We start from the raw sequence: 25720 nt of genomic DNA on the forward strand, positions 1-25720 counted from the left end.
CTGGTATATCAACAGTTGTCTTCACATCTCATCCCAACCTGAGAGAAAACCCAGCACCCACCTCCCCCGTATCCCCACCGGGCGCACCACCAAACACACCCGCAAAATCCAGCTGCGGCGCCTCCTGCCCCCGCTTCGGCGCTTCAGGCGTGTGGTGCCGTCGCCGCTTCTCCATGCCCGCCTTTGACGGGAACGTGGGGAACATCTCGCGCGGTTTCGGGCGCGGGTCTTCCTTAAAATATGCGTGTGAGAGGCACTGTTGTGCCGTTGGGCGCGAGGTTGGGTTCAGGGCTAGTAGGCTCGAGAGTAGAGACAGGCCTGCGTTTGTAAGGTATGGGAATTTGGAACGTGGGAGAAGAGGCGTTTTCCCGGATAATGGAGCAGATGAAGACGAAGGCAGACGAAGTGATTTGGCATTCGGCAAAGACCGGAACCCAGGCCAGGTCTGCGCATTCGGCGGGCCTGTCAGCTCGAATATCTTGGATACCTGATCGACCTCATTTTTGCCTTGCAGCAGCGGCTCCTTGGTGAGCAGTTCGCCGAAGATGCACCCGATGCTCCACATATCGATCTCCGGACCGTACTTGTCCGCGCCGAGAAGCAGTTCGGGCGACCTGTACCACAGCGTGACAACGAGTTGGGTCAGCTTCGGCGGCGGATCGCCGTAGTACCGGGCCATGCCAAAATCGGCGATTTTGATCTCACCCCGGTTGTTCATGAGTAGGTTCGAAGTCTTCAGGTCGCGGTGCATGATCCACTGCGAGTGCAGGAATTCTAGTCCGCCCACGATTTGTAGGAGGACGGTTTTGATTTCCGAAGGTAGGAACGGCTCGCGCATTTCGTCGAGGAGGGTCTTGAGGTCGTGCTCGAGAAAGTCCATGACGAGGAAGACTCTATGGATCAATGATTAGTATACCTGTGTCCTGCGCAGAACAAGGGAGAAAGAAGGCCATACTCGTCCATTTTATTGCCCATTACCACTTCCCGTAGATAGACCACATTCGGATGCCTTGCTTCCAGCAGCGTCTGAATCTCCCGCAGCCCAGTAACGGGGAACCCGTCCGGCGAGTTCTCCAGCTTGAGCTTCTTCAGCGCTACGACCTCGCCCGTCGTGATCTCCTTGGCGCGCGACACCCAGCCATACGAGCCCTCTTCGATATGGTTCAATCGCTCAAAATTATCCACATGCCGACAAGTTCCCCATTCCCGCACTGGGAACCGCAAGAGGGCGGTGGATTGTTTCTTTTGTTGTGCGATTTCTGCGGCATCCGCATCGGATCCAGGTGTCTCGGCGGCATTAGAGAGGCGTCGACGCTTCTTGGGGGGTCCGGCTTCGCCATTCGCGGGTTGTGTCTTGGTTTCCGGTGCTTGTGCTCGCGTCTGCTGGGCCTTGACTTCGAGCTGGCGCTGCTTTTCTGCTTTGGCGCGTCGCTTGGCTTCCTTTTCGCGTTTCTGCTGGGCGATGATGGCCTCGGTTTCGGGGTCTTCGTCTGCCCAGCGGGACTTGGCCGTGGACATGGTGTGCGCCGGCGCGGCGATTCAGATGGAAGACGGAGCGGGAACGTTAAGGAAGTGCGGAAATGACGTTTGGACTGGGCCGGGCCGATCTCCGCCGATTTCAAATCAAACAATCAATCAATCCATTGCGACTTCTTTCCTCTTTCCATACTCCTCCCCATTATTATTAGTCGCCATGATTGAACCATTCCAGGTATGGATACCCGTATTTGCCTGCTGCTCAGTCTGACACAATTCGCGCGCAGACGACCTTCGCGGTCCCGATGAACTGTGAGGGTTGCGTGAAGGACATCTCCAACTCGTTGAACCAGCTCAAAGGTACTCTTGTTTCTCTTCTATCAATCCCCTTTTTGACTGACCCTTTTCCGCAGGAATAACCAACATTGATGTCAGCCTGAAAGACCAGCTCGTCTTCATCGAGGGCACGGCACCACCCAGCTCCATTGTATCCGCGATCCAGAGCACCGGCCGCGACGCGATCCTCCGCGGCAGCGGAACTACGAACAGTACGCTAGTCTATCCGTTCTTCCAACAGGCTGATCATCTGATTTCATGATAGGCTCCGCCGTGTGCATCCTGGAAACCCATTCCTCCGCTGTCTCCAACAAGATCCGCGGCCTCGCGCGCATGGTCCAAATCTCCTCGAACATGACCCTGGTCGACCTAACGATCAACGGCCTCGCTCCAGGCCGCTACCAGGCCACAGTCCGGGAAGCCGGGGACATTTCGCAAGGCGCTCTGTCAACTGGTGGAATCTGGGAGTCCCTCAAAGCGAAGGTATTCGGCCCCGATGCCGCGGCACCCAAAGAGCCACGGGGGTTTTTTGGTAGCGTGGATGTCGATGAGAAAGGCCGAGGAAATGTATTTTGGGACCGACCAGTGGCGATCTGGGAGTTGATTGGCCGCAGTATGGTGGTTTCGAGTAGCCAAGAAGGCCCGTTTAAGCGTGAGGACCCGAATACGCTTGTTGGTGTGATTGCACGCAGTGCTGGCGTGTGGGATAATGATAAGATGGTCTGCTCATGTTCGGGGAAGAATGTTTGGCAGGAGAGACAGGAGCAGGTTAGCCAGGGCATGGTTTGAGATGTTATTAATGATGTTGGAGCTGTAAGTGGCAATCCATACAATGATCTTATACGAGGATTAGTCCGCGTTCCCTCTTGGGTACTAGTCGATTATTAGTCTAAACGTGGGTATTCCTAGTTTGTTCATTCGTGATTTGTATGCTGAGATGTCGTACGTGACACATCTGGTATGTTGGATTGATGGCAAAGCATTTGCACCGAAACATGATCACGCCCCGCTGATAACATTCGCAGACTCCTTCCACATCCTCTAGTCCTGGAGGGCTGTGTAATGCTAAAGGAAAGAATCCCTGCATGTGACAGCCTGGTAATTGCAAATGGAGTTTAAGCAATATCAGCAGGGCTAGCAGGACGTTCTGTCTTCGCGGTCTCACTCTCCCGGCTAGGACGGCTGTCACTGAATGCAATGTTCAGCTTGCGGTAATCCCAATTGCGAGCAAAGAACAGCATTGTAAAACTCAACACCGGCACTATGAGTATGTCGAGAACGCCGAAGAAGATAAAACCGCCCGTGATGCCAATGACGTTGCCGCCGTCGGTCAGGCCAAACGCGACCGGGTAAAGCACCCACAAAAGATTTACCCAGCCGGCAAGGACAAGATAGTCGCGTTCAATCTCAAGTAGGGCGGCGGCTTCACGGCTCTCGTTGATAGTACTCATGGCGAGGATGAGCCAGGAGAATGTGCCAAATGCGAAGAAACCCCATTTGTAGGTCGTGGTGGTGTAAGCGGCCACGAGGTAGCTGACGACCCACAGCCAGGCGATGGCGATATTACAGCAGATGGTGGTCCAAGAAATCCCAGAGGCCAGACCGAGACCTAGAGCGAGAGAAGGGAAAGCCACAATCCAGTTGATATATTTGGCATAGAACATCGGGTGGACAACCCCGTTTCTGAGATGATCGACTTGTTCGATGGCACTCCAGCCAAGGTCAGAGGCTTGGGCGTAGTAGCTTATGGCACCGACCAGGAGGGCAACGGTGAAAAGGTAGTGGAAGACCCTCTCGCTTTCTTTGGCGGCGAAGGAGAGCAGCAAAAGGCCGATCTGTAAACGCATATGTGAGTACACAAGCACGACAAGACTAGTGCCCAGGGTCAAGGTACGCCTCGTGGAACAAAGGTACTCACAAAGGAAACCACATAGATCGCTGTGACAGCCCAGAGCCAATCCGATCCATGGACGGAGAGAGCTTGATCAACTCTTGTGGCGGAATTGACGGAAAGGGCATCGTTTGCTCGCTCCAGGAGACTCATTTTTAAATCGACAAGCTTGGCTTTCTTCGAAAAAAGATAATAGTCAATCAACAAATTGGTGTACAGATGTAGTGCTTAAACATGGATCCGGGTAGTGGAATGCCTTTCTTTTATAAGAAAGTCACTGAGGTGAAGCTGGCTCCATGGACTGAATACATCGGGTTCCTGGAGGCCGACTGGCCGACGGCTTTAGAAGTGTAATCAAAGAAGATCAATTAACATTCGGGGGCCGTTGGATAGAGCTCGGCGTGAAGTTTACAGTTTCCCGATTCTATTGACAGTAAAAAATCATTTCCGGAGCCGAAGGAGACCTGGCTTTATTCGCACGGCTCCAAAATAGGTCGCTCGGCGAAATTGTTTCTGGCGCTTGACTTTGGTTCCTGAAACTTTTCTCCGATCTTTTCCTCCGAGGATCAGCGTATCGAGTGATTGCGACCTTGGCTTTTAGGACTCAGTGCACATGAGACGCTAACAAGATTTATCTACTTAGATAGAGAGATGTTGTTTACAGAAACGGCGGCGAAAAACGATTTGTTATGTTTTTCCAAGCATGAAAGTTTTATATATCAGTGGGAATGCTATCCTCGACATTCAAACCGAATAGTTCGGCAGTTTTGGATACACATGATTGCGGCAGGAGATCTAGGTAGCTTTGTTCATGATTATTGATGTTCTTCAAGTCGCGCAGAATGTGAAACAGCTCTCGAACACGCAATTGAAAAGATTCACCAAGATGAATATTTTCATAGAGAAATTCGGCACAAAGAAATAAGGGAATAGGCATCAAGGGATGGATCTGAATAATGAATGATTAGCAGAGGCTACCGTTATTGAAATATCACGCTTACCTTGGAGAACGGTAGATCGCGCAGCGTCGTGGCAAGACGAATAATTGTCCCAGAAGCCTCCAAAGCGCGCCTGTGATAGGTATACAGCTCACTACTCCACTGAAACGGGTCTACAGACTCTCTCCCCGAGCCCTTCATTACTTTGCAGAAGTAAATCACAGTTACCTGGCCTAGAATGTTGGCGAACAGCAGTAGAGGATCGGAGACTTCAGTGGGTGATGGATAGTATCGTTCCAAGGCGTCGAGTCGGGTTGTCAGCAAGCTTTCTAGTGACCGAAGTTGCTCCGTCCAGTCTAATGTCATGTCTCCGTATGCCTTGGAAATGTGGTGCTGTTGACTCTGAAGTAGGCAACGCCCACAGATTGTAGCCAAGATGAGACACTCATTGAACGACGACCGTGTTTTGAGAGTCGGTTCCGTCATGGCCTCGGATAGGAACGGTCCTAGATCGTACTGTCCGATCTGAAACTCACCGTCTGGCGCTGGAAGCCGAGTACAAATCTTTTTAGACATCATAAATTAGTCCACAAATTCTGCACTATTCTTTCTGATTGGTCCATGTTGGGGTTCTTACCACATGCTCATTTAAGGTGATAGGCCAGTCGTCGCGCATGGAGATGACATGGTCAAGAAAATAGGCCATCCAAAATACCCTTCGTCGCTCCTCAATTTCAATCATATCATCACAACGAGGGGACAGAGGACCACGTTTGTCGGCTGGACTGTCAATCTCATGATACCGCATTGCCTGTACCAAGCGAAAAGCACGGCCGGCACTCATCCAGGCTTGGCGGTGATAAGCCCGCATCGACTCGAAGATCACAACCAATACCCAGGCCTGGGCGAGTTCTGTGCTAACGTTGCTATACCCGTTACCTTCGACGCTGAGAAATTCCAGCATTTGCTTGGTCTTCTGATACAGTGGCTCTATAGTCTCGCGAAATTGAGACGACAGTAACGCTGCAAGCGTCCACATGGCGTATTGCAAGCATCTCTGTGAGGCTGTCTTGGTGCTTGATTTGGACCATTTCAGAAACCGCCGCTGGTGAAGAATTGGTATTGATTGATGCACGCGGTCCAGATAAAGCTGGTCCCTGGAATATACGAATTAGCTTACATGAAGCTTGGGAGAACCCAGATACTTACAGTTCAGCGTGCAAGTTATCCGTGAGCGGGATAGGGATGTTAGAGACGAGGGTAAAAGTCGACAGCAAGGACCCCCCATGAGAAGGAGAACCCCAACCCGATGGGAACCCATTCGTCAAGACAGATTCATGCTCAAAGGCAGGGCTCACTGTCACTCTAGGCAGCGACGAAGCTGTAGCATCAATCAATGTGGTATTATCTGCTTCTGCCGGAGTCGTCAAGGGCATCAATTCCTCAATGGTTCGACTATTACTCTGGGAGCCTTTTGGTAGCTGCTGGGCCGGAAGACGACTCGCCAACATAGCCTCCAGGTGCGATATCCGATTTTTCAACGCTTTGAGATGACCTTTCTTTGGCCCGCGCAGACCACGCTCCGTCACTTGACATACAACGCCGGTCCCTCTACACACGCCGCATTGTGGCTGCTGGCCATCGCAACGCAGCTTTCTGCGCCGGCACTCATCACAAGCGGTACCTGGGCGCTGGCGTACATTTGTCTCAATTGAAGGCGATGTTCCTTCTGATCCGGTGCTCGGTGACATGATCGTGAGAACTGGTGAAGATCGGAGTCCGACTTTCTTCTGATCTGTCACGGGGTTCGAGTGTGTTGGGGGCCGGGAGAAATGGAAGTGTGGATCGAGAAAGAGCTAGTTGGTTTCCATGCGCAACTCTCTCGCCCTGATAATCCGCTTTGTTTGCCAGCCAGTGTCATGATTTAATTATCGAAGCTGACGCCTTGGATGCCGGGTCAGCCCTGGAGATGTCTGCCATCAGCTCGGAGACATCGACCCACTCGGGCTTCAGTTGGGCCGTCCGGCCGTTTTGACTGGCGAAGGATGCAGCCACCAAATTCTTAGCATCGCAAAGAATAATATGCAGGTTTGAATAGATACTCCGAGAGAGGAAACAATAAGTCCGGACGCCACCGTTGATCTCCGCTATATTTAGACTAGACCTGGACGATTCCCGTCCATGGGGCACGATCCACTCACATGGGAATTCCCACGACGCCCACGGGAATCCCGCCAAGGCCAATTCCAGAATGATTTCCCCGAATGGATGGATAACTTACTGAGTTGTCCGATTAGATTAACTAGTTAACTCCTTCCTTGGGTCATAAAGATAATTGGATAACAGAATTCCCCCAATCCCAAATGTTTAGTTTTGAATTTTCAAGCATATAGATCTAAGGGGTTGTCACACATAGTCATCGTCATCATCATCAAGATTTTCAGGACCATACCCAATTCTCAGCCTTTTGGGTGGCCAGTCATTCTGGTCCATATACGCGCAGGAAAACTCATGCTCTCCAGAGAAACACTGTACGCCGGACTCCTTCCCATCAGTGTCCTTCAACTCTTCCTTTTCCGGGGTGATCACCCACGCCATGGAATTTGGAGGTACAGTGACAGTCAGGTGAAAGGATTTCTTGCCACCGTCAGTCTTGATCTTCCAGTGGGATTTAATTGTTCCGTAGGGACTTTCATAACGCGTTTCAGCCCAATCGAGGGTGCCGCCTGGACGCGGACGGATAAGGAATGTTTTCCAACCAGGCTCAAGCGCCCGAATGCCTCCTACACACTCATGTAGCCAGTTCACAATCGACCCCAGGGCGTAATGATTAAAGCTGGTCATCTGACCAGGATTAATTGATCCATCGGGGAGCATGCTGTCCCATCGCTCCCACATTGTCGTTGCGCCCATCGTGACGGGGTACAGCCATGACGGGCATTTCCGTTCCAGCAGCATGCGAAATGCAAGTTGTGTTTGGCCGGCCAGTGTCAGAGCATGTGCAATGACAGGGGTTCCTGCGAAGCCGGTCGCGACTCGAAACTTCGCCAGTCGGACCCGTCTTGCAAGACGCTCTCCTGCACTTCTTCTTTGCTCCGGTGTCTCGAGAAGATCAAATACCAAAGCGAGAGCGAGCGATGTCTGTGTATCACCCACTACGAGACCCTCGGGGGTGATATATCTCTTTTGGAAGGTCCCTCTGAGCCGCTGCCAGTCTTCACTGTACCGCTTCGCATCATCCTGAAAGCCCACAATGGCGGCGGCCTTGCTCATCACCGACGTGATATGCACTAGATAAGCATTGGCAACAAAGTCGCTGTCTGTATTACTTTCTCCAGGGTTATGTGCAGGCGCAGCTGGATCGAGCCAATCACCCAGTTGCCATAGCGATGAATCCCATAGCCCGCTTGCATCGCGGCGGACACCCTGATCCAGCCACATCTGCATGCTGGGATATTGGTGTCGCAGAATGCCGGGATCCCCATATGAGGAATACAGATTCCAAGGAACCAGGATAGCTGCGTCAGCCCAAACAGCATGAGGTGCGTACGGAGGCCATTCATCCTTGAGGATATTGGGAACCACCAGTGGAGGGACTCCTCCTGCCAATGTTTGCTCGGCGGCGAGATCTTGCAGCCAGCCGAACAATATCCCGGAAGTGTTGTAAAGAAAGTTAGCAGACGGAGAAAATATTTGGATATCGCCCGTCCAGCCCAGTCGTTCATCCCGCTGTGGACAGTCGGTGGGAATAGAGAGGAAATTCCCGCGCATACTCCAAAGAGCATTCTCGTGTAGCTGGTTCACGAGGGGCTCTGAGCAGCTGAACCATCCCGTGCGACTCATATCAGTGTGAGTTACTAGAGCAGTGATATCTTCCTGCTTCAACGGACTCTCGGTATCCTCTGGCGTCCACCCTCCAATTTCCACGTAGCGGAAACCGTGAAATGTATATGACGGAGACCAGGAGTGGAGTATCTCCCCGGAGCAGATTATAGTATCAGTGGCTTTGGCTGAGCGGAGCGGTCTTGTTCCTAGCTCCCCGTTCTCTAGGACCTCTGCATGACGAAACGTGACACGATGCCCAGCTGTTTTCTTCAAAGATCGAACGCCAATTTTGCCAGTTAGATTCTGTCCGAAATCGACGAGAACCTTCCCTGATGGGCTCGTGAAAATCTTCCGTGCAGATATAATTTGGGTCACTCGTACTGGAGGGCTATCAGGCGCACTCAACTGAGCTTGGGGGAATGGCAAGCTGTTTGCATTTGTCCACCCCGGCAACACGTCGTGGTCGGATTTATGCCATCCAGCCTGTTCCAGAGTCATATCGTAGACTTCGCCATCGTAGATCTCGCTGCTCAGAAGTGGGCTGTGGCTCCATGTCCAAGTAGGATCGGATCCAACAACTAGTTGCTCTGCACTGTCTCCAAAGCGGATCTCCAATTGTAGCAGTACACCCAGATAGTCTCCATAGATGCATCGACGGCCTTCACCCCAAGCCAATCGGGACGCAAACCAGCCAGGGCCCACCTCCGCTTCAATCACATTTCTACCATCTTTCTGTAGCTGCGACGTAACATCGAAGACCTGGTAATTAAGTCTATGGTGGTAACTTGTCCACCCTGGTGACATGACATGATCCCCCACGGACTCGCCATTAATAAACGCATGGTAAACCCCGTAGGAAGTCACATAAAGTCTGGCGCTGGTGACTGGATTCCTATTCTCGGCGAGTTCGAAGACCTTGCGAAAACGTAACGGTCGGACAGGTTGGTCGAGTCGCGATACCAGCGAGCCGGTAATCATCTGGGCTTTCCAATCGCCTTTATCCAACAGGGCTGCCTCGATGGTTGCCCATGGGGACCATTCTGTCGGCATACCGATAGTGCCGGGGCCGGTAGTTTGCTTGGGAGAAGCACCGAAGCACCGGACTCGCACCTCTGCCTTCTCCCTTGAGACAAGCGGACTGCTGGGCCAAGGAACAAGCACCGACTGGTCGCTTTCAACATGGTGTGTCTCAATAGATCCATTGCGAGAAATCTCCAGCTCGTAAGCCTGTTGTATCCATCCACCTGAACCCCCGCCGTCGCTGGAGAACAACCACGAAATCCGCGGTTGCGCGTGTTGAACACCGAGTCCGTCCGGGTGATGCTCGAAAACTGGAGCGGAGGGTGAAATTGACAACGTCATGATCGACTGTTGTCCAGAATCGATTTCCTGGATATGACCGAGAAAAGAAGATTGTGAGAACTTCGTCGAGGCGACCAGAATCCAAACAAACACATTTGTTCTTTGTTTCGAGGCCAGTCGGATAATTGTCCCCCGCTCAATTTTCATTTATCCGGAGATTGCCCCAATTGTTGACTGCAATCCTTCGGTTCAAGATGGCCCGACTTTCCAGACGAAACAGGCAGTCGGTAGCTTGCGCGGGGCATGTTCCCGCCCCCACGGGGAAGCCGGCGGTTCGATTGCCTGTTTTGGGATGGACACCACTAACGGATTGCCTAAGCGAGCGAGCCCCTTTTTCATCTGACGCCTCTTTGACAGTTGCGATAACTTCTTCCTACAGCACATACACCTGGCTTCAACTCGAAATCGATGAATCTGAAGCCTCAAACCTGTCAAAAGCAGAAATAAATTAAGCTCAAACAGGCTATGAAGATCTACAATGTACCCAAGTCTACATTGCATTAGCACCACTAGATGAATGAACGACGCGCTTGACAAGAAACCCATCACAATTTGATACGCAATATGCGCTTCTGTCAATTTATTTGGATGTTAGGAAGAGAGCCACTTCAAGAGGGCAAGTGGAGAGAGCCCTCCCTTGCCATTCAACCGCCTAGAAACATACATCGACTTCTCTCGGCTCTGACCGGCCCCTACATACATCTGCCGTAGGGAAGATCCTTAATAGTATTGTAGACTCAGCGTAGCTGCCCTGTTGGAGCTTGATTTCTGGAATGTGGCGTCATTCCGTGGCTTGCCATAGACCGGTTTCGAGCCTTTGTTGGGCTAAGCTCGCTCCGAGGTTGTTAATTTTAAGCGCAGCTGGCTTGAAAAACAAAGCTTTGAGTACAGCCATATGTTAGCCACCTGTGACTATTGGCCTTTCACCTACGGTATATTTTCGTTGTGAAAGCAGACATCCAGCGGAACTCCCACCCCCTGCAAGCGGCTTCCGTTACCCCGGGTTTAAGGCCCAATAGCTTGGATCTTGCGGGGGCGGGGCTGGTCTACTCGAAAAATAGGATATATACACCGGGCCTCACCCATCGACGCGGTATCACAGTTATTCCCTTGTTATAAAGCTTCCTATCGGCCCCCGCAGCGAGATTTGGTTCTCGTGAGTTTCCAGATTATACAGTCCAATATCACAGCTAGTACTTGGCACTAACAGGTCATCACTGAAGTACCCAATTGCCTGCGTCCTCGCCTAAGATGGACAAGACCACTCCAGAACAAATCGAGACTGTGTCCGCTGAGCATCTCGAAGGTGCACCCCGGGAGAAATGGCTTTCTGTTACAGATGCGCATAATGCCTTTACTGCAGAGCGATCGGCTGGCATTTGGGAGTCGATGATGCAGCACAAACGTGCCGTTCTCTGGTCACTCGTTATCTCGACAAGTATCATCATGGAGGGTTATGATACAGCCCTGATGCCCTCTTTCTTTGGGTATCCTTCCTTTATCCGGAGATACGGACAGTATTTCCCCAGCATCAAAGAATATCAACTCACCGGAGCTTGGCAAGCTGGACTCGTCAACTCTTCCAACGCCGGTGTTATCATTGGCGGGTTTATCAATGGTTGGGCCTGCGACAGATATGGATATAAACGGACCATTTTGGTGTCTATGGTAGCCATTGCGGCATTCCTATTCGTCACTTTCTTCTCGCCTAACGCCCAAGTGCTGGCAGTTGGCCAGGTTTTGTGCGGATTGCCTTGGGGCGTTTTTGCAACCATTGGACCGGCCTATGCTTCGGAGGTCTGCCCTCTGGCTTTGCGTGGTTACTTGACTGTCTACATCAACGTTTGTTGGGCTACTGGCCAGCTTCTTGCCAATGGCGTTCTAAGAGGACTTGTCAATAATACAACGCAGTGGTCCTATCGTATTCCCTGGGCAATTCAGTGGGTCTGGCCGCCGTTCCTTTTTTTTGCCTACATCTTCGCACCAGAATCTCCCTGGTGGCACCTCAGGAAAGGTCGCCTCGGAGAGGCCGAGAAAAGTCTCCGCCGGCTTTCTGACCGATCAGATGATGAAATCAGGAGCACACTGGCACAGATGACACACACTATTGAGTTAGAGAGGGAGATCCAGTCCGGTAGCAGCTACTGGGATTGCTTCAAGGGCGTTGACTTGCGACGAACGGAAATTTGCTGCTGTGCATTTGCGACGCAAATGCTTGCCGGCGCGCAGTTTGCTTATGGACCCTCGTACTTCTTCGAGCAGGCCGGGATGACACCCGAAAATGCTTACATGGTCGGAATTGGAGGCACCGCTCTAGAGTTCGTTGGCACCGTGTTCTCATGGGGTCTCTTGACATTCTTTGGGCGCCGCACAATCTTCCTGACGGGTATATCCTCGCTCACTGTGATTCTCTTCTCTATCGGAATTATTTCTGCCATCACCAACAACACACCAGCCATGTGGGCACAGGCAAGTCTGTGTCTAATCTGGCAGTTAGCTTATTCTTTGACGATTGGGCCTCTGGCCTACGCCATCATCTCCGAAACATCTGCCGTCAGACTTCGAGCTCAAACTGTTGTCCTGGCGCGAAACACATACAATCTAACGGCCATATGGTGCGCTGTTCTGGAACCGTACATGATGAACCCGACGGCATGGGATATGAAGGGAAAGACGGCCTTTGTCTGGGGTAGCACGGCCGCGGTCATGACTGTTTGGGTGTTCTTCAGACTTCCCGAGTGCAAAGTGAGGAAAAGGCAATACCACGTGTTTCGATTAACTCACTAATCTTGTTTTCAACAGGGACGCACATATGAGGAACTGGATCTCTTATTCGCGAAGAAGGTTAGCGCCAGGAAGTTCAAAACAGCAGTCGTTGAGCCATACGCAGACGAAACAGACGTGGTTCAACTCTGAAGCCACAGTTCCATTTATACTCTGTCTTGACAATTTTCTGTTGCTATTGTGTGCCGCTTCTAACCATTAAGACTCGTTAAGGCCTGGCATGGCATAATTGGCATTTTGACCCCAAGGATGGTGAGCCAGGCCTTTCTCAACAATGTTATTTCATGTGCAGTTTCAACATATTATTAGGACCATTTATCACACGTTTTCGTGAAATGCTATCTTAAAATCGGAAATTCTTTAGTTGAACTGCATTTTTGGCTACAGCGCGCACATAAAAGGTAGTCTTTTCGGAAGAGGCATGTATCAAACATTTTTTGATGGTCATGTTATTATCCTTTCGCCATCACGAGCCAATTTCTCCGCAAGTTCTAGAATATAAGTACTCACATATGCTCAAAAACAGGCATGTATCCGATAGGACAATCAACTTCAATCGTCTCCCCACCCTTCTTTGCCTCTCCTGTCACCTCGCCCGCGGCTGTAAACTGCTTCCACGACGCACCCTCAGGCAAATATACACGGCGCTCTCGCTGACCGTGCTTGAGAACAGGAGCAACGAGATATTTGCTTCCGAACATGTATTGATCTTCCACCTCCCATGCCTTCTTGTCTTTGGGGAAGTTGTAGAACAATGGTCGAATAATGGGGTCACCTTTGGTGTGGGACTCATTCATGACACCACGAATGTAGTCTCTGAGCTTCTCACGGAGTAGGATGTAGGCCTTGCAAATAGCAAAAACTTCCTCGCCATATGACCAGACCTCGTTGTCTGCGCCCGAAGCACACCAGCTTCCTCCCGAGTTACCGAATTGTGGCTGGCGAGGCTCTCGGTCACCATGAAGGCGGAAAACGGGACAAAAGGCACCCCATTGGAACCACCTAACAAAGAGCTCTCTGAAGTCAGGGTCGTTGGGGTCACCTCCGTGGAATCCGCCAATATCAGTGGTCCACCATGAGATTCCCGCCAGACCTGCGTTCAAGCCAGCGGCAAGCTGGTCGCGAAAGGTTCCCCAGCTACTAGCGATATCTCCAGACCAGAGCAGTGCACCGTACTTCTGGCTACCCGCCCAGGCACATCGGACAAGATTCAAGACCTTGTCCTGCCCAGCCTCTCTCATTCCCTCGTAAAAGCCTTGGCTGTAGAACTTTGGATATGAGTTTCCAATCATCTGGTTCGGGCCCTTGTAGTAGCGATAGTTGTCGAAGTCGTATATTGTATATTCAGGTTCCGCTTCGTCAAGCCAGAAGACCCTAACCCCCTTGTCAAAGTAGTTGGCTTTGACCTTGGACCAAACGTAAGAGCGCGCGGCGGGGTTCGTGGCATCAAAATGGCTGCAACTAGTATGGCCTTCCATGGCAAGGGTCACACCGCGGTCTTGGCGGATCAGAAGCCCCTTAGTGATCATTTCCTCGTAGTTCTCTGAAAGCCGGTCGACGGTAGGCCATATTGAGACCATGAGCTCAATCCCGAGAGACTTGAGCTCGGCAATCATGGCCTCTACAAGAGTGTAAGCGCAATTGAATCATGTGGGTATGGCATCTACCAACAGAGAGCTGGAGAAAAGAAGAAGAAAGTGCTAGCTTACCAGGGTCAGGCCAAAACGTTGGGTCAAACTTCCATTCACCTTCCTTAGGCCAGTGGAAGAAGTCCACAACAATAACATCCATCGGGAGGCCGAGTTCTGTCTTGTGCTTGCGAGCGACATTCAAAATCTCCTCTTGAGTCTGATAGCGCAGTTTGCACTGCCAGAATCCAAGGCCATACTCAGGCATTTCGGGGACTTTGCCCGTGACGTCCGTGTATGCTCTCAGAATTTCCTCGGGTGTGTCTCCAGCAATGACCCAGTAGTCCAAGACGCGACTGGATGTTGCCTCAAATGTCGTCATATTCTTGCCAAAAACTGCGCGGCCAACGGATGGGTTATTCCACAGGAAGCCGTACCCAAGTGAGGAAATGGCGAATGGGATGCTGGCCTGCGAATTGCGCTGGGCAAGCTCTAGGTCGGCGCCCTTGAGATTCAGATAAGGCTGCTGGTACTGACCCATGCCATAGATCTTTTCGTTCGGATCAAGAGACTCAAATCTGGCAGTGACGTGCCATGATTCGGATCCTAATCGTGGCTTGAACTCTCTAGGCTCTATGCGTAGAGCGCTGGCCTTGGGATCCGTTGGGTCGACACGGCTGCGCGAAAACTCCTCCAAGATTATCTCCCCTTTCTGATTGGTAAGGAGAAGCTTACCACGAGCCGATAAAGTGGCGGTGATTTTGCCGTTGCTCAGGGTACCAGTCTTGTCGTGCGCGATAGAAAGCTTCGCAGGCGCGGGCACGGTTTCATCAAGAGCCCAATTATCTGCGGGGAATGACGGCTCACGCGTGGAACGGACACGAATTGCATTTGGGCCCCATGCGTCTAAGCGTAAGGTCTCGTTGTCATGGCGGAAAGTGAGAGACGAGGCATCAGAGATGAAAGCCATGATGAACTAATTGCTCGATGACGACGGCAGCGACAGCGGAGGGAGTAAAAGTAAGGATTCTACTTGACACGCAGAATGCCACTCACCTACTTTCACTCTCGCTAAACTAGTTGGCTTTGGAAATTGCACCACAATTCTCAGTCATGCCGGACAAGAATCCCCCGACTCAGAGTGGGGAAAAACCCCCCGCAGCAGCTCTAGCCTTTAGATCTGGGGTAAATCCTCGGGTAAAGTCCCAATCCCTTTTAGGTATTTCTTAGCGCCTACATGGTCTATTATCAATACTAATACATTCACAGTCTAGAAAGGTAGAAGGATACCCATGTCTGGGGAGGTTGTAGGACTTTTCGGCCCTGATTTCGATCACGTCTAGTTTTCGCCTTCGTGGTATCGATGGCATGAACCATCATATAACCTTATAGCTCTGGCTCTCAATTAAATTTTCTTACTATCTCCCGGAACTATCTTTTGTACTGTGCGTTTCAACCTGAGATATAGGCCGCTACGACACTAAATTGCCAAGACACCCATACCAGAGCGTCTTTCTCCGGGGATATTTGACATTTCGATAGTTCGCATCACATATTCATTTTCTCGTTCTTTTCACATACTCCAATACTTGGTTGCGGTGAAATGGTAATCAGTATATATATGCAGAGACTTCACACGTGCATATGCATTACAGGCATAACCCCAGTTGAACATAAGACCAAAAATAACGCCAGAGCTGAAGGACAATCGTCTTTAAATTTGGAAAAAGAAAGTATTTCACGTATCGTGTGTTTTGAGTAGAAGGAATATATATTGCACAGGGCAAAGCGCGAGTGGCTAACAATCATAACTATCACGACGTTGGCAATTCAACGAAAACATTTGCAAGAGGATTTTATTCCTCTTCGGTGTCCCGAAATATGAGCGCAGTGAATTGTGGAGGAACGCTACCACCAGCAACAGGGGTCTTCTCAATGATCGCTCTGATACTCGCTTCCTCTTCGTCAGTCAGCGAGATTTCAAGAGCACGCCAGTTCTCTTCTAGGTATTTGATCCTTCTGGTACCAGGAATCGGAAATATATCATTGCCCTGCTTCAAAAGCCAGGCGAGAGCCAGTTGAGACAAGGTGCAACCTTTCTTATCGGCAACAGCCTTGATTTGTTCCGCCACTTTAACATTAAACTCTCGCTGACCATCCTGAAACCGCGGCATCATTCTTCGGCTATCGGTACTGCCGACGGGATCTCCGCCACTGAAGGTTGAGGTGAGTAAACCTCTACTCAAAGGTGTCGCTGCGACGATAGCAATTCCAAGTTCGCGGCATGTAGCGAGAGCATCAGTCCCATCGGGGCCCTCAATATCGCGATCAAAGAGAGAATACCCCGGCTGGTATGCAGTAACAGCTGCAACCTTGCTCGCTCGTCGAAGGGTGCTGGACGATACCATTGATAGTCCGATGTGCTTGATTTTGCCTTCACTACACATCTTGCGTTAATTTCTTTTGTTCTGTACGTGGAGTAAAGTTGCCTACTTTCGTAGTTCCACAAGAGCTCGCATGGTTTCTTCGATTGGTGTTACCGTATCAACATTGTGTGCATAGTCTAATTGACAACGATGATAAGTCAGTAAGCTGGTTGGTCCTTGGAATGGAGGAAAGACAGCATTGTTTAGAGACACACTTACAGAGGTCAATGCACTCAATACCCAAAGCTTTCAGGGTCACATCGCAAGCTTTCTTGCAGTACTGAGCTGAGGAATCGATCTCCAGAGTCTTGCTTCCTCGCACGTATCCAAACTTAGATGCAAGGAAGATATGATCTCGCTTTCCGGTTTTCTTAAACCATTTGGCTAACAGTTCCTCGTTGTCGCCGTAGAGACTTTTATTAGAGGTAAGAGACAAGCGACGAATCTGTTGTAGATTAACTGGACTTACTCAGAAGTATCCCAGAAGGTTGCTCCGATCTCAACTGCGCGGTCAAGGAGGGCGAACCGTTCGTCGTCTGTAGGCAAGACACCATAGCTTGGCGAGGTCATCATCATCAAGCCAAAGCCCATAGCTGGCACGACGGGTCCATTTTGGCCCAGGGGGCGAGAGCTTGGGAATCTCGAGGTCATATTGAAATGAAGGTAGGGTTTCGGAATTGACGTTTTCTGAGAAGATTATGTTCTACTGGGAAAAGATATAGGAGGCGGTTTTTATACCCTGTCAAGGAGGAGAACATAGGCTCCTCATTCCGGATCTCCAATATCCGAGTTTTGCATACTGGGATTTTCTGCAGTGCTGGAAATGAATAGTGAATAAGAACTTGAGCTTACCTTGGATTGCGCTACCTCCATATTTCGAGTGTCCAATAGACTTTCTAGAATGCCGAGCGGGCAAATCAGTTTCAAATTTCGAGGATTTCCCGTTTCCGAGCTAATTAGTTCTAATATTTGCCTAAAATGTTTGAAATGAATAGTAAACGAGACCCCAATGGGCGTCCGTCCAATAAACGGTCCAAAATGCCGAGCGGGCGAATCAAGAAGCAGCATACAAAAAGTGCCCCACAATGGCGAGAAGCTAGTCCTGACATCCTCATCGATCGTTATGTCTTCGGCGCAACATCAGTATTCAGACTCAACGAAAATGTACTCCAAGGCTGGCTGTCGAACTTGCAAGTAAGTCGTAACGGCTAAGTAATTTCGCGGGGTTTCACAATTTGCAGAAAATTGATGCAGCAATAGGATCCGAAAAGTCAAGTGTGATGAAACCCATCCTGCCTGTCGCCGGTGTCTTTCGACTGGCCGTTCTTGCGATGGTTATGGTATTTGGGGAGAAGTCTCCAACACCTTAGCACGTTGTCAGCCCCTGCAAAACTGCAGCGGCGGAGCTGTTCTCCCACGATCAATTGGCGCTCCCGTTCTTGCTACAAGTGCGCTAGAAAAAGAATACTTTGATTGGTTCAGAAACCGCACGGTTCCCAAGCTTCCAGGCTCATTCATCTCGGAGTTTTGGTCCAGACTTCTTTTGCAATCCAGCCTGACAGAGCCAGCGATATTACATGCTAGCCTCGCGTTGAGCGCTGTTCACAAGGCAGGCGCAACCGACAGCAACCGTTATATTAAGGAACAGATGAAGCAATTTGCTTTGCATAATTACGTCAAGGCAATTGATCACCTACACCCCCACTTTGCGGCAAAAAATAGGGTATCCTTCCAAACTATCCTCATTGCATGTGTCATCTTCGTGTCCCTTGAATTTCTTCGTGGCCACTTTGGGACCGCCCAATCACATCTTCAAAATGGGTTCAAAATCATAAAGGAAACCAATTTATTCCCCGTAGAGCATGGCTCGATACCGGTTTCACTTCCTCAGCGCAGCGTGGCAGAGGACTGGATAATGGAAGCGTTCTTCAGGTTACATGTCCAGGTTGGGCTATTTAAAGAGCCGGATCACGGTTCGGATGTGGCATTTCAGAAGAACGAACGAGTCTCTCTCCCTCGCAAATTTCTTTCTCTCAAAGAAGCGTGGCAATTATTGGACAGTCAAATGCATGAAACTCTGCGTTTGGCCCATCTTAATCGACAACATAACGCAAGGGACGCATATTCACCCTGCTATCCTCCGTCAACGAAACAACAAAAAGAAACATTGAAGAGACTCGAGCAGTGGCACACGGCATATAAGTCCTCGAGTCAGGCCATAAAAGGGCAGGGGTCACTTGATGAACAGAAGGCATACCTTATTTTGGGCATATATCATACAATGACAACGATAATGGCCGAGCTGTGCTCATATCCCGATAATGAAATGGCCTCCGACACCCAAATCCACCAATTTGCTCACTTGATGAAGCAAATGGAGAACCTCCACGACGTCAGCCGGGCTGAGTGGGATGCAATCTCGGTGGATGATCGCGTTAACATTTCCAGGTCCATTGTGGATATGGGCTGCATTGCGCCTCTCTATTATGTGGCCGTGAAATGCCGAGTCCATCGCCTCAGAATACAGGCAGTCCAATTACTGGAATCGGTCTTCCACCGAGAAGGGATTTGGGATGCGAGAGCCACTGCCTCTGTGGCGCGCAAGGTCGTGGAACTCGAGGAAGGCGATTATTTTATTTCTGGCGGGCTATCTGATGACCTTTCTATCTTTGACTGTCAAGGACAACCGACACTACCTGAACACTACAGAATACATAACGTTGGATTTGTGTTATCTGGAAACCCCGCGGAAACGATCTTCCTGCTTGGTAGAAGGCACGAAGGCAAGAGCGTCCGAAGCTGCATAGCGGAATATCGCATGGGCTCGCAGAGCTGGATTGATATGTGATGGCGGCCATAGGATGAGTCTCAAGAAAATCACGACTTTGTGTACAGGCTTTGAGCGAAGAAATAAAGTTCATTTTCTAAATTCTGCTTTGGGATCAGTGCCCAATATGTAACTGGTTTTTGCGGTTGATCATCTATAACTACTTTCTATGTTCGATTCAAAAATCCAGCCTAACCCAGATTATGGGGTTTCCATCCTTCCTTCTCCCCTTCGCTTATTGCTAAATACTCCATGCCTCGAAAGAAAGCTCTCACAAGCGCCGTGGCGTAGACCCTAGCTTGGCAGACGGTCTCCGCTAACACAGAAACGGCTGCTTACCATGGTAAGTAAATCGCTATATTTCTTAGCATTTCAACCCTTGGGCCACCCATGGATCCTTGACGGGGTTCCACACTGGCGGCCCGTTCACCCTTGTCGATCCCACGGGACCGGGTCCTTTCCACGGGGAAGAGCAAAATAAACATGGCTGACCAGACCAGTATCACTACAAACTGAGCATCCGAGGCCGACAGGTATTGAACTGCCAAGCGATGCCTGTGACAGACGGAAAAAATCCGATGCTCAGACCACTCACAAGTGATCCCGAGCGCGCAACCGGCCACTCAGGGTGCCAAACAGGTGCTCCGGGCTCTCATTGCTGCTCCCGTCCTGCAGGTTATTTTTAACTCGTCACCGTCCTTTCCCCTCGGCGCTTGCTGCTTTCCCCAGTCGGCCCGACTAGCCCTTCTTCCCCTGTCAGCCCCTGCCCCTCCATGCAGCTCGAGAACATCACCCGTCTTCCTCTTCTTTTCCTCGACCCATGTCTGTTATCTCATGTAATCCTCCCCTCCCCTCATCCTCCAAGTCTAGCCACTCGAATCTGCGCAGGATCGTGATCAGAAGCTTGGCTATCCAGTCCGGTCTTTCTATGGGTCCCGGCTTTTCCCCGCCACAGGCTTTTGGGACCAGGGGGTGCTTTCTATTAATACCACACCGCGAGATTGGTTCTTGTGGCTGCAGTGAACGATTTTACCAATCCACCCTCGGCGATCTTTTCCTCCTCAGACTGCGCTGTGATCGAAAGGATACGGTGGGACTCAGATATTCGCTTCCGATCCCTCGAATACCCCCCGCCGCATTCTCTGTGACGCCCGTGCGACTCTCGATATCTTACTTCGGCGGACTATCTGTTTCTGGCGGGCCCAGATTTCCACCATTTGGGCTGTTGCGCAAGTGGCTATAATATCGGGATTCCCCTGGATGCGGTGTGACCGGTGTCAACCACCCACTGGCAGTGGCCTGGAGACCAACCGCCCATAAAGATTGTCCTCGCGTCCTTAGGGGAGTCGGATGGGAAGCAGCACTCTCCGTTGCGGTCCCTTCCCACCCATATACACCCATTAGGCGCGGAGGAGGTCGGCATCTATCGCAATGTCGCTCAAACAGGTGAGAGATACGGGAACTGGCACGAGGGAACTTGAGAGCTGACAGCTTGGCGGTGTAGGAAATTGAAACTTGGGTTCAGGCTCTGGACGCCTATGACAACCAAGACTTCGAAGAAGCTCTCCGTTGCTTCGATGCAATTGCAGATACATCAAAGATCCTTTTCAATTGCGGGGTCATATATGCAACTCTCGGCGAACATGATAAGGCAGTAAGTCCAACTGCCAGAACAAAAGATGTATATCACTAACATGAGCAGGTGGAATGCTATCAACGCGCAGTTGGGCTCGACCGATATTTCGCAATCGCTTACTTTCAGCAAGGCGTTTCCAACTTCCTGCTTGGAGATTTTGAGGAAGCATTGGTCAATTTCAATGATACCCTGCTGTATCTGCGAGGAAATACCTCGATCGACTATGAGCAGCTAGGCCTCAAGTTCCGCCTTTACTCGTGCGAAGTGTTGTTCAATCGTGGACTATGCTACATCTACCTACAACAAATGGGTCCAGGCTTGCAGGATCTTCAGTATGCCGCAAAGGAGAAAGTAACGACAGACCACGATGTGATTCACGATGCGATACGTGAGAATGCTGATGTATGTCTGCTCTGCAGTTTTATGATATGCTACTCACACGCTCCCAGGGCTACACGGTATTCTCAATCCCGGTCGGGGTTCTCTATCGGCCAAACGCAGCCAAAGTCAAGAATCTCAAAACCAAGGATTATTTAGGCAAAGCCAGACTCATCGCCGCATCTGACCGCACCCAGGGAGCAGAGTCCCAGTGGAGACCGCTGGTCATTGATCGCGCTGCACTTGAAGACCGAGAGGGAGTATCTTTTGCGGCCACGAATCTCGTTCACAAGAATCTCACCAGCCGCACTCGACAGCAGTCTGAGCCCCCAATGAACCGTAATGTGTTCCCACCCACACCGCCACCCGATGACCGGACAGGAAGCCAGAGCTCAGCCTCTGGGCACGGCAGCGCATCTTTACACAATCGTCCATCGTCTCTAAGGGGCGGCCGACCGCCACGTCTCGATCTAGATCGGACGGGTACCAGTCTAGACCGTCGCCCTGGAGGCCGAGCGCAAGTATCAATGGAGAAACCCCGGATTGGAACTACGCGAACAGCATCAGAGCCGCGCGGGCCGCCGTCACGAAATAACATGCGGGGATTCGCGCAAGATCCTGCAGTTTGGACTCGCGACCTTCAAGAAGGAGGACATCGGAGGAATCTCAGTGACACCACCTATTCTCCCGCTGGGAGCTACGGAGATACAGATCTGTACAATTCTCCACCACAACGGCACGCCAATAACCCCAACTGGGGTAGAGGTAACCGACACCAACCACCCCAATACATCGACGAGGAAGAAGAGTTTGACAGCGACATCTGTGACGGAGACGCTCTCAACGACGGAGCCTTCCATATTCTCGGTGCCACTCCAGGCGACTCACCGGTATCCCAACGGAGAACACAATCTCCCGCGCGAGCCACACGGCGTGCTCCCTCGCGACAGCGACCCGATGTCAAACGCTTCAGAACGAAAGTCCACGCACCAGAAGATACACGGTATATCATGGTTGCGTCAGATATCACATTCGCCGATTTTGAATCGCGTATCCGCGAGAAATTCGGGTTCCGATGCCCGCTTAAGATGAAAGTGCAGGATGATGGCGACATGATCACCATGGTTGACCAGGAGGACTTGGATCTGCTGCTGAGCTCGGCCCGAGAGGTCGCTCGGCGGGAGAGGACAGAAATGGGGAAATTGGAGGTGAGTTTTTTGTTTTCGCCTCATCTTGAGAGAACGATGCTGATGCTGACGATGTTCTAGATATGGGTAGAGGAAAGGGCTATGATTTGAGCTTGCTTGGGCTTGGGCTTGAGGCTGTTGGTCCGAGGCGTTTTAGATTTTCTGGCTTGTTGATATTAGCATCTTGGTTTTGTCTATACCCTAGGTCCAGCGAATGGAATACCAGCGTAGTTTTCATAGTGATATCGCCTTTTGTGTTGTTTTTGTCATCTTATACCAATCAGGATGTTTGGATGAGATGGCTCGTATTCGTGTTGTTAACAGGTCAAGCTTTGAACCAGGCGCGTAGAGTTCTGATACCATTCGTCGAAATGTCCCTAAAATTTCAATTCAATGCCTGCATTGGCCTTTTATAGTGCGCTCATGACACTTGAAATTCCGTTACATAATCTCAGATTTCCTAATGTACAGTATACCTATTCCTTATCTTGCATTAAACCCTCTAGAATCATATCCATCATTTCACCCTTAAGCAAGCTTTCATATATTATGCTTACCGAGCTTCCGATGCTTTTTTTGCCCTTTATGGGAAGACATTTCTGAGCGTTATACAAAGGATCGTCTTGGAGGCCACAGTTAATAGGGATGTTGAGCTTCGAGCGCACCCACCTATAGAGCTGTGCAGTCCCCCTACCAAGCTGCGTAGCCACTTCCTCGGGGGAAATAGTCGGGCTGGGATAAAACATTGCCTCGGCTGTGCTGGATACAACGCTCTGAAAATGCTTTTTAAAGGCGATAATCATTGACACTAAACAGTCGGGGTTGTGAATGGCCATAAACTTGTTGACTGAAGACATAACGGCATCAACTACAGACAAGACACGGTCTTTCCAAGTATTGGAGTTTGCGCGGGACCAGCTTGACTGGACAATGGGGAGGAGTAACGTGCATAGTGTTTCAATCTGCGAGCCCTTCAATCCGAGTCCGTGCAATGCACCGCTTGCGGTGAAGTCCTCCATCTTGGTACGGAGTGCTGAAAGGAATCGGACGTGATTTGCCCGGATCTCGACAGCCTGACATGAGACATATAAATGACAGGCACTCATGTGTGCCAACAGGTCTACGGCCTCCATAGTGCGTCGGGCTGAAATCAGAGCGAGAGAGTTGATACCCTGATTATGCATCTCGGCTGACATGACATGAGCAGAGACCGGGTGTGCTAGGGCTGCTAACTCAGACATGTACGCTGACATATTGATGTCGATTCCCTTCATAGTGAAGCTCTCTTGGGAGGTAGCATTAAGGTTGGCCTCGAGTCCGTTATTTGTAGCAGGGTTGATCATCTCAGTAACCTGGGACCAAAGCATCCGTCCTATCATTTGGATAGCCAAACGAGCCTTATCCATAGCCGACGTGACGGTAGCTGCTTGGAAATTTCCCCCGGTGTACACTTTCCCACTAGAACCATCGTCCTGCTTGCTTGTGTCCACTAGTGGGTTGTCAGATGTGGAGTTGAGCTCAACTTCGAGCTGATGTTGCGCTAGGAGAAGATCCTCAAGGTAAGGTCCAATCCATTGAGGAGCTGTTCTTGTCGAATACCGATCTTGGCAAAGTCCGTCGCCGGATGTCTTCTGCGACTCTAAGCCAACAACAAACTTAGAGCCCTTCAAGAAGCGCCGGATATTGCTTGCCACCTCAATTTGTCCAGCGTGAGGTCGAGTGGCGTGAACAAAGGGCCGAGCCCACTCTAAATTCCCGGACAAGCATTCAGAAGTGAAAGCCGTCAGCATTTGAGATAACAACGCAAGCTGCTGCGCATCATACAGTGCCAAGCTTGCCACAGCCACAGAAGGAGCAGTGCCGTTGATGAGCCCAAGTCCTTCTTTTGGGCCGAGTCCCGACGGAGAGAGCCCGCTCATCTTCAATGCCTCCGAGGAAGGCATAACTCTGGCTTGTGCGCCCTTACCCACCTGGACAAAGACATCCGGGTTGCCCATGATTGCTCCAGCAATATAGGCCATGGGCATCAGATCTCCAGATGCAGAAATGGTCCCCCTAAGTGGAATTAGAGGAGTAATGCCGTTGTGCAGTAGGTCAATTAGGCTCTTGAGCACGCACTTACGGATGGCACTGTGACCCCTGAGATTCTGATTGGCTCGGACAACGATGGCGGCTCGAATCCAGGTCAGAGGCATGACGTGGGATGATTCCCGCTCCGAGTTGCTGGCCGGATCCTTGTCGGCGGCAGTGATGATTCCGCTTTGGGTAAATTGGAGCAGATGGGTTTGCAGGTCGATGAGTTCGTTGGTTCTAGTGTCAGCACTGCCGCCGAAGCCGGTGTTGACGCCGTAGATGACACATTTCTGAGAAATGGCATCGGCCAGAGTGTTGACGGAGATCTCGAGCCGCTTGGCGAGCAGCTGGTCTGTGCTGATTGTGGGCTCGACACAATGACGAGCAACTGCGACAATGGAAGCAATGTCGAGGTTGCTGCCGTTAAGAACAATATTTTGCTTGTTGTCCCTCAAATCACGCAAGCGTCCCAAGAGTTGGAGTGTTGCGTTCATATGAGCCGATTGGTCGTGTCCCGTCACGGTCATCATGTTTTAGAGGCAGCAAAGCATAATACCTCCTATCCAAGCGTTGTGTTATTTTCTGTTCGAGTACAAAGGATTCGGACGGGTATACGAAAGTTCAATTGAATGATGCAAAAGAAAAGAGAAGTGGGAATGATGGAAAGAATAAAGAGAAGTAGGGGTTCTCTGACTATTGCACCGATCGAGTAACAGCGTTGTCTGTCCTACTCTATTCGCGATAGTGTTTGCTTTTTACTTTGGGGCAGTACCGTGGATCTGCGTAATAAATACGGTGACTATGCGTTAACTAGTTATTTATTGGGCAGTGCAGTCTGCACCATTACCCGTTACTCAATAATGTCTAGCTAAGCAGTTGATCAAACCATGGAGCCCAATAGATACCTCGCCGCGGTGAGTGTCCAAAACCTAGGGGTCAAATACAAAGGGAGG

General features: G+C 50.6%; 11 protein-coding genes across 11 annotated transcripts; 4 read left to right on the top strand and 7 right to left on the bottom strand.

The window, feature by feature from the left end:
- Positions 1-28: 28 nt before the first annotated feature.
- N7510_010004 (uncharacterized protein) lies at positions 29-1518 on the bottom strand (the record flags this gene model as incomplete). The annotated part of the gene is made up of 2 exons (XM_056981929.1): positions 29-893; positions 956-1518. 2 exons carry the CDS (start codon positions 1516-1518, stop codon positions 29-31), a joined length of 1428 nt encoding a protein of 475 aa, XP_056829765.1.
- Positions 1519-1693: 175 nt separating this feature from the next.
- N7510_010005 (copper chaperone CCS1) lies at positions 1694-2601 on the top strand (the record flags this gene model as incomplete). Its single annotated transcript, XM_056981930.1, has 4 exons — positions 1694-1711; positions 1764-1836; positions 1890-2024; positions 2078-2601. 4 exons carry the CDS (start codon positions 1694-1696, stop codon positions 2599-2601), a joined length of 750 nt encoding a protein of 249 aa, XP_056829766.1.
- Positions 2602-2927: 326 nt separating this feature from the next.
- Positions 2928-3659, bottom strand: N7510_010006 (opsin family protein; the record flags this gene model as incomplete). The annotated part of the gene is made up of 1 exon (XM_056981931.1): positions 2928-3659. One exon carries the CDS (start codon positions 3657-3659, stop codon positions 2928-2930), a length of 732 nt encoding a protein of 243 aa, XP_056829767.1.
- A 756-nt stretch (positions 3660-4415) lies between these two features.
- On the bottom strand, positions 4416-6392 carry N7510_010007 (transcription factor domain-containing protein; the record flags this gene model as incomplete). The annotated part of the gene is made up of 4 exons (XM_056981932.1): positions 4416-4652; positions 4705-5205; positions 5279-5798; positions 5851-6392. The coding sequence occupies 4 exons, from the start codon at positions 6390-6392 to the stop codon at positions 4416-4418; spliced, it is 1800 nt and encodes a 599-aa protein (XP_056829768.1).
- A 655-nt stretch (positions 6393-7047) lies between these two features.
- Positions 7048-9828, bottom strand: N7510_010008 (glycoside hydrolase family 78 protein; the record flags this gene model as incomplete). The annotated part of the gene is made up of 1 exon (XM_056981933.1): positions 7048-9828. One exon carries the CDS (start codon positions 9826-9828, stop codon positions 7048-7050), a length of 2781 nt encoding a protein of 926 aa, XP_056829769.1.
- A 1251-nt stretch (positions 9829-11079) lies between these two features.
- Positions 11080-12744, top strand: N7510_010009 (uncharacterized protein; the record flags this gene model as incomplete). The annotated part of the gene is made up of 2 exons (XM_056981934.1): positions 11080-12573; positions 12631-12744. The coding sequence occupies 2 exons, from the start codon at positions 11080-11082 to the stop codon at positions 12742-12744; spliced, it is 1608 nt and encodes a 535-aa protein (XP_056829770.1).
- A 374-nt stretch (positions 12745-13118) lies between these two features.
- On the bottom strand, positions 13119-15210 carry N7510_010010 (glycoside hydrolase family 31 protein; the record flags this gene model as incomplete). The annotated part of the gene is made up of 2 exons (XM_056981935.1): positions 13119-14233; positions 14322-15210. The coding sequence occupies 2 exons, from the start codon at positions 15208-15210 to the stop codon at positions 13119-13121; spliced, it is 2004 nt and encodes a 667-aa protein (XP_056829771.1).
- Positions 15211-16096: 886 nt separating this feature from the next.
- N7510_010011 (putative aldo-keto reductase (AKR13)) lies at positions 16097-17317 on the bottom strand (the record flags this gene model as incomplete). The annotated part of the gene is made up of 4 exons (XM_056981936.1): positions 16097-16679; positions 16734-16803; positions 16886-17079; positions 17136-17317. 4 exons carry the CDS (start codon positions 17315-17317, stop codon positions 16097-16099), a joined length of 1029 nt encoding a protein of 342 aa, XP_056829772.1.
- Positions 17318-17704: 387 nt separating this feature from the next.
- Positions 17705-19514, top strand: N7510_010012 (uncharacterized protein; the record flags this gene model as incomplete). The annotated part of the gene is made up of 3 exons (XM_056981937.1): positions 17705-17860; positions 17908-18020; positions 18065-19514. The coding sequence occupies 3 exons, from the start codon at positions 17705-17707 to the stop codon at positions 19512-19514; spliced, it is 1719 nt and encodes a 572-aa protein (XP_056829773.1).
- Positions 19515-20924: 1410 nt separating this feature from the next.
- On the top strand, positions 20925-22805 carry N7510_010013 (putative PB1 domain protein; the record flags this gene model as incomplete). The annotated part of the gene is made up of 5 exons (XM_056981938.1): positions 20925-20939; positions 20998-21147; positions 21196-21531; positions 21579-22715; positions 22776-22805. 5 exons carry the CDS (start codon positions 20925-20927, stop codon positions 22803-22805), a joined length of 1668 nt encoding a protein of 555 aa, XP_056829774.1.
- A 365-nt stretch (positions 22806-23170) lies between these two features.
- On the bottom strand, positions 23171-25297 carry N7510_010014 (aromatic amino acid ammonia-lyase; the record flags this gene model as incomplete). The annotated part of the gene is made up of 1 exon (XM_056981939.1): positions 23171-25297. The coding sequence occupies one exon, from the start codon at positions 25295-25297 to the stop codon at positions 23171-23173; it is 2127 nt and encodes a 708-aa protein (XP_056829775.1).
- Between the last annotated feature and the right edge of the window lie 423 nt (positions 25298-25720).

The sequence above is a fragment of the Penicillium lagena genome, assembly GCF_028827675.1.
Source record: "Penicillium lagena strain IBT 129212 chromosome Unknown utg000007l_segment0_segment0, whole genome shotgun sequence".
Classification (NCBI taxonomy): Eukaryota; Fungi; Ascomycota; class Eurotiomycetes; order Eurotiales; family Aspergillaceae; genus Penicillium; species Penicillium lagena.